This window comes from Sorex araneus, chromosome 2 (assembly GCF_027595985.1).
Source record: "Sorex araneus isolate mSorAra2 chromosome 2, mSorAra2.pri, whole genome shotgun sequence".
Taxonomy (NCBI): Eukaryota; Metazoa; Chordata; class Mammalia; order Eulipotyphla; family Soricidae; genus Sorex; species Sorex araneus.
Window position 1 is genome coordinate 139,720,588 of NC_073303.1, and position 7,571 is coordinate 139,728,158.

The 7,571-nt window shown below is 46.0% G+C and overlaps 1 protein-coding gene across 1 annotated transcript in view; it reads right to left on the bottom strand.

Annotated features, from left to right (window-relative positions):
• CFAP91 (cilia and flagella associated protein 91) overlaps positions 1 to 7,062 on the bottom strand; it is a 110,525-nt gene extending 103,463 nt beyond the window's left edge. Inside the window, exons 1-2 of the mRNA XM_055127747.1 lie at positions 6,918 to 7,062; positions 1,543 to 1,619 (exon numbers count right to left, since the gene is read on the bottom strand). Coding sequence (XP_054983722.1) covers positions 1,543 to 1,619; positions 6,918 to 7,041 — 201 coding nt within the window. The 5' untranslated portion in view covers positions 7,042 to 7,062. The remainder of the gene's footprint in view (positions 1 to 1,542; positions 1,620 to 6,917) is intronic.
• Positions 7,063 to 7,571: the final 509 nt, after the last annotated feature.

Genomic DNA, 7,571 nt, shown 5'->3' on the forward strand with positions numbered 1-7,571 from the left:
TTGAATTATATCTTTATATACGTGCTATCTCTCTGGCCCCATGCAAAGGGATTTCTATAGAACATAAGGTCCAGTAGAGCCTTGTAGGATATCATTGGTTTGTCCTTTCTCCCTTGCCAAAGAGTTTGGGCTTATCTGGTAATAATCTCTAAACAATTCTAGACTACATTGGTATGTCCTGCTCCCCTTGCCAGTAGGAGCTTAGATATCGGTCACACCCATCAAGGTGCTCCTGAGTCACTCCCACTCCTTTGTCTATACGTAATCACTTCTATGCTCCCTTCCCCAATTAGTCTTTCAGCTCTTCCCCTAATCAGACTCTGTTAATTTGTAAGGTCAGACCTTGCTAGGACAGTGAACTTGTATTTAAGTTAATATTGCCTTTTCTCCTCTCCTTGTGTCTTTTGAATAGTTTACTTTAAAACAATGTCCTTTTTGTATGGACAAAGAAAGACAATTGTTAATATGCTTTGGTAACATGGGATTTAATTGGCTTCAAATATTATTCACTCCCAGGCATCTGCTTTCTTGACTTAAGCCTCAGCTGCCCTTACTTCCTAGCACCCCCAAAAGCAGGGTCCCAACGAGGGACAGGACGGACCCAGGGCAAGCGGTGAGTTATGTGCTACCCTGGCATCGAGATGGGCCTGGCCAAAGCGCCTAAATCTTAAATATATGTTAAGAGCTTGGTCATGGACATGTCATGTCATGATCCAAAAGCAACGACGAGACTAGGACCCTGCTAAGGATAGGAAAGACTAATCTGGCCTGAGCACTGTAGTCTGAGATCAAGATGACCCCAGGAGAGCAATTCTATAAGCTTAATGCATCTCTTGCTATGTCCATACAAAATGATTAATATTATGAATGCTTATATGTTAGTTGGACAAGGAGAGGAGAAACACACTCATGGGATTCGCTCTTGGGTGGGTGTCCTGTTGAAAGAGTATCTGTCCTAATAGAAGCATCCCCTGAGGGAAAGAACTTTACCCCATTGAGTGTGACCACATCTATGTGTAAGCCCCAACCCCTCATGCTGGGGGTATTTAACTAGGCTGAAAGAGTGGGCTGGAGTAAGTCCCAGGGCCAGTCCGGGGGCCAGTCCCAGAGCCAGTCCGAGTGGCAAATCTGGAGAAGCCAGATTGAGATCCAGATCCAGAGGAGAAAGAGGATGAAGTAGGATGGGGGAGGGAGAAGCAGGAGGAGAATCAGAGGAGAATGGAGATAGGAATGGAATAAACTGCAACTGAGACCAACCAGCCTGGCTCTGTTCCTTTCTTCGCCTGCCTCATCATTGCCAACCTCCCTGAGGTGAGGAAGCGTCTGGAGACTACCGAACAAGGGTGGCGGGAGAGACAGTGCCGCTGCCCTGTGCCCAGTGCCGCTGCCCTGTGCCCAGTGCCCAGTGCGGTGAGGTGCCCCTCTCCTTGCCCCTTCCTTTTTTTCCTTTTTTGTGTTTTTACACAGAGCCTGATCAATGCAGCCAGCTATAGCATGTGGTTTGGGGGTCTTAGGTTGTCCTGGTTGATGAATCCCACTTACCATTCTGCCTTTCATCAACATGGCTTGGGCACTGGCCTGTTTGTGGTCTTTCTCACTTGACACAGTAAATAGTGGATCTGCAAAATAAACAACAAGGTAATATAAGGAGCAAAACCTACAGACCCTGAGACTGATAATAATGGCAAAGTAGGTATCTCCAGCACCACAACCTTATTGAAAAACAATTTGGAGGGCCATACAATAGCACAGTAGGTAGGGCACTTGCCTTGCATTTGGCCAATCTGGATTAGATTCCCGGCATCCCATATGGTTCCCCAAGCACTGCCAAGGAGTGATTCCTGAGTGCAGAGCCAAGAGTAACCCCTGAGCACCGCCAGGTGTGTCCCAAAAACAAACAAACAAACAAAACAAAACAAGACTATACATATACAAACTATGCCTATTCACAAGTGAAAGAAGCCAAATTGATCTGGGGGCTAGAGATGTGGTTCAGCAATAAAGTGCATGTCTTGTGCGCAGGCCTGAGTGCCATCCCCTGCAACAGAGGGTCCCCTGAGCACCAAGTTAGAGCTCCTGAGTGTCACAGAGTGTGACAGAAAAAAGCAGAAAAGAAAAAGAAAGAAAGAAATTTGAGTATGTGATTTCTTTTATTCTATGTGTTTCTCCTCTCATTCTTCTCTCACACTTTCTCTCTCTCAAAGCCAGAATTTTTGTATTTGTTTGGGGCGTCACACCTGTGGTGCTCAGGGCTTACTCATGGCTCTGTGTTCTGAATCAATCCTGGCAGTGATCAGGGGATCATATTCTATGTTGGGGGTCAAACCAGGGTTGGACACAGGCAAAGCAAGTACCTTAACCCTGTATTATCTCTCACACCAACACCCCACCGCCCTGCCCCCAACCCAGCCCTGCCCCCAACCCAGCCCTGCCCCCAACCCAGCGTGTCTTCCCCCCAACATGTTTTCTTTTCTTTTCCTTCTAATGACATTTTTTTCTTTTTTCTTTCGCCCCTCCTTGGTTTAGGGGCCACACCCAGTGGTGCTCAGGGCTGACTCCTGGCTCTGCACTCAAGGATCACTCCTGCTGGGACTCAGAATATATGATGCCTGTGATGAACCACCTGGGTTGGCTGTATGCAAGGCAAGCGCCTTACTCGCTACACTAAATCTAACCCCAATTCCTTTTAATAAAATTTCTTTACTTTAAAAAAGGAAAGGAAGAAAAGCAATATATATCTATCAATTACCATCTATCAGGTACCCTACCAATTACCATCCCAGGCTAACCTGAGAATCCCAGAAGAGAAGCACGGTTGAAAGCAGCTCAAGAATGCCTATATGGACGGTGGGCAAAATTGAAAAGAAAAAAATTATATTTAACTGATTATAACTTTTGTAATGTTAAATTTAATGATAAAATATTTATGCTGCCACAACATATGTGCCAGTACTTGAGAAGTACTGTGCTAAGTACTTGAGGAGACCACAAAAATGTATACGACAAAAATAAAAAATAGAAATTAAAGAACAGAGGCTGGAGTGATAACACAGTGGGTAGGGCATTTGCCTTGCATGCGGCCAGCCTTGGTTCGATTCCCAAAATCCCATATGGTCCCCTGAGCACCAACAGGAGTAATTATTGAGTGCAAAGCCAGGAGTAATCCTTGTGCATCGCTGGGTGTGACCCAAAAAGCCAAAAAAGAAAAAAAAAAAGAATATACATGAATAGTCAGGTCAAGTAAGAAACTGGGACTTATTTGGCCCAGAAGGATCCAGGGGAACTCTTTTATATGCAATGTTTTGATAGCTAGAAATCATTTCAGTGGAGGGAAACCAAAATGGTTATTGTAAAAAATTAAAGCACGCCGTCGGCCATGTGCACTTGCGGGCTCTTCTAGCGGCTCTGTCTAACCGCCCGTGTTCGGTGCTCTGGAACCGCTATATGTGGCTATTGGTCAAGGGCAGGTGATGGAAAGAAGAAGGCCAAACTGGTTGCTCCATCAGTTTATTTCATTCTCTCTCTCTGCTTCTCTCCCAGCTCTGGATCTCTCTTTGGATCTCGCCCCTGGGATTTCTCGCCACCTCTTACAGCCTAGTTAAATCCCCCCAGCATGAGGGGGTTGGGGCTTACACATAGGTGTGGTCACCATTAATAGGGGTAAAGTTCTTTTCCCTCAGGGGATGCTTCTCCTAGGACAGATTCTCTTTCAGCAGGAGGATCCACCCAAGGGCGGAGTCCCATGAGTGTGTTTATCCTCTCCTAGTTCAGCAAACATATAAGCATTCATAGTATTAATCATTTTGTATGGACACAACAAGAAATGCATTAAGCTTATAGAATTGCTCTCCTGGGGTCATCTTGATCTCAGACTACAGTGCTCAGGCCAGATTAGTCTTTCCTATCCCTAGCAGGGTCTTAGTCTTGTCGTTATTTTTGGATCATGACAGCATTTGTCCATGATCAAGCTCTTAACTTATAGTTAAGAATTAGGCACTTTGGACAGGTCCATCTCGATGCCAAGGTAGCACATTAACTCACAGCTTGCCCTGGATCTGTCCTGTCCCTCGTCGGGACCCTGCTTTTGGATTGCTAGGAACTAAGGGCAATTGAGGCTTAAGTGGAAAAAGCAGATGCCCGGGAGGTAATAATATTCGAGGCCAATTAAATCCCAAGTTACAAAAGCATAATACTGTCTTCTTGTGTCTATACAAAAAGGATATTGTTTTAAAGTAAATTATTCAAAAGACATAAGGAGAGGAGAAAAGGCAATATTAACTTACAATACAAGTTCACTGTCCTAGCAAGGTCTGACCTTACAAATTAACAGTCAGATTAGGAGAAAAAGCTGCTTAACTGTTTGGGGAAGACAGCATAGAGAAGTAGTTACAGATAAACAAAGAAATCGGAGTGACTCAGGAGCACCTTAATGGGTGTGACCGGGATGAACTTAAGCTTGTGGCAAGGGGGGAAAGGACAAAGCAATGTCATCCTACAGCTATGGCATTGATGTTGGAACACTGTATGCCTGAAACTCAACTATGAACAACTATGTAAATTATGGTGCCTAATATTTACATTTTTAATGTAAAAATAAACCTTTTTTCAAAGAATAATTTTCAGAAAAATAGCCTCAGCAAAAAAATGGGGGAAAGAGATGAACAGAAATCCCCAAAGAGATACAAATAGCCATATGTATCTGATCTGCATAACTTCTCACCTCACACCAGTAAGATTGGCATACATCATGAAGATCGTGAAGAACAAACACAACAACATTGGCGAATATGTGGAGAAAACAGACACTCATTCATTACTGGGAATGACAACTGGTCCAGTGTTTTAGGAAAACAATATGGATACTTCCCCAAAAAATCTCCCTTGTGATCCAGTAGTTCCACTTCTTGGTAGTATTTACGCCAATGGTTCAAAAACTCTACTCAGAAAGAGTTGCATTTGTATATTCATTGTAGCACTATTCACAGTAGCCAAAGTTTGTAAACAACCCAAGTGTCCAATAACAGATAAGAAACGGTGGTATGGGGCCAGAGAGATATATATGGGATTCTGGGAACAAATGGGATGCTGGGAATCGAACCCGAGTCAGCCCTGTGCAAGGCAAACACCCTACCCACTGTGTTATCACTCCAGCCCCGTTCTTTAATTATTATTTTTTATTTTTTATATATAGCACATTTTGTTTTTATATATATAGTACAGCAGGTAGGGTGCTTGTGTTGTAGACAGCTAAGCCGGATTTGAGCACTGGTACCACATATGGAGCAGTTCCTGAGTGCAGAGTCAGGAATAACCCCTGTGCACCACCAGGTATGACCCAAAAATGAAATAAAAGAGAGGTCTGCCCCACAGCTTGGAAACTGGCCTCACATGCTGGGGGAAAAGGCAGCTCAGATAGAGAAGGGAACACCAAGTAGAGGATGTTGGGAGGACCCATTCGGGTTGGAAGATTCTAGCTGAAAGTAGACATAGACCAAACATGAAGGCCACTCAGTACCTCTATTGCAGGCTACAACACCCAAAAGGAGAGAGAACAAAAGGGATTGCCCTGCTGAAGAGGCAGGGTGGGGTGGGGTGGGTGGGGGGTGAGAGGGATACTGGGATCATTGGTGGAGGAGAATGGGCACTGGTGGAGGGATGGGTAAACGATCACTGTCTGAGTGAAATGCAAACACAAAAGTTCCTAAATTTGTAACTGTAGATTTTCTAATCCACAGTTACAAATTTAACTTAATCTCTGTGGATTCTTTAATCCACAGAGAATCCACAGTGATTCTCTAATAAAATTAAAAAAAAAAAAAGAGGAAGGGAGAGGAGGGGAAGGGAGGAGAGAGGAGGGAAGAGAGAAAAGGAAGTAAAGGGGAGGGGGAAAGAAAGACTGTAGCACATATACACGGTGGAATATACCCAGCTGTAAGTTGAAACCACCCAATTTGCTGCTATGTGGACAGTATCATATTAAATGAAGTCAATTAGGAGAGGAACAGATGCGGAATGATCTCTTTGTATGTGGTATATAAAGAACCATAGTAAACACAACAAATACTCAAAGACAATAGAAATTGAGAACCGTTTTTAGTAAAAAGAATATCACTATGCGGGGATCGAGAGATGAGGGTGGGACACTGGGACAATGGAAAGAAGTTGACATTGGTTGAGGATGTACTGTTGGAATGTTCCATGTACAAAGCCTGCCATTATGAATATTGCCAATCACGGTGCTTAAAATAGTTAAAGAATTATTTTCAGCCATAGATATAGCACAAGGGGTATGTTGCTTGCCTTGCACGCAGCCGACCTGGATTTAATGCCCGCTTCCCATATGGTCCTCTGAGCTCTGCCTAGAGTAATTCCTGAATGCAGAACCAGGAGTAATCCCTGAACATTTCTGGGTGTGGCACCAAAACCAAATTTATTATTATTGTTATTATTATTATTACTGTTGTTATTATCATCATCATTATTTTCAGGAAAGAAAAAGAAAATGAAGATGAGATTAAATGGTGCTCTTTACCTGGCATGTCCAATGCCCAGAAAATGAGAACAGATCTCCTTTGTGTCATTGCACGAGGTTTGAATGCAAGAATGTTGAGAGAACCTCCAAGTCTGCACATAGTTGCATGCTTTTCTAGATACAAAATGCCTGGAATAGGTTCAAGGAAATTACAGGGGTGATGAAGAACAAAAAGGTGCAGCACAGTGGTCCAAGACGCAGAACATAAGTTCTCCGAGGCGACCTGTCACGCAATGAGCTCGGATTGCCCTCTCCCTGCAAAGGACCACCTGAGACAAGGGACTCTTCCTGAGGACTGTCTTTGGCTCGCCCTGCCCTTGAGCAGGTCCCAGCGGAGCAAAGCCCTCCTGGTCTAGCGGTTCACAGCTGGGGGGAAGGCTCTTACCGTAGACAAAATCAAACGCCCGGTTGCTGGAGAACACGGGCTGCTGGACCGAATTTAAGACGCCAGCGGCTTGAGACGCCTGCGGCGTGGTCAGGTGCTCCTGGACAGTCGTTGCTTGTTTCATGGTGTCCTCTCTTCTCCAAACACCCGGGGAGACACACTGGGGAGGCGGAGTTGTGGCGTGCACTGTCGCTATGGTAACAGGAGCTGGAGCAAGGGGCCCGGCGAGGAAAGGCGCAGAGACGTAAGGCGGAGCTCGGTGAAGGGGCGTGGTGGGTGGGGGCGGGGCTTCTAGAGGGGGCGTGGCGGGCTCTGAGAAGGGGCAGGGGCTCTGTGAAGGGCAGTGGCAGGGGCGTGGCTTCTAAAGGGTTGTGGCTGGGCGTGGCTCCGAGAAGGGGCGGGGCTGGGGCGGAGATTCTATAAAGGAGGGGCTTCTAGACGGGTGCTCAGTGAAGGGGCTGGTTGGGGCGGGGCTCCGGGGCGGGGCTCCGGGGCGGGGCGATGCCGGGCGGGGCTCAGTGAAGGGGTCGGGCTGGAACAGGGCTCTAGAAGGGGCGGGATTGGGCGGGGCTCCTAGTAGGGATGGGGCTCTGGAAGGGAAGGGGCTCTGGGCAGGAGGGGCGGGGTTGGGCAGGGACTAGGTGAGGTGCTGGG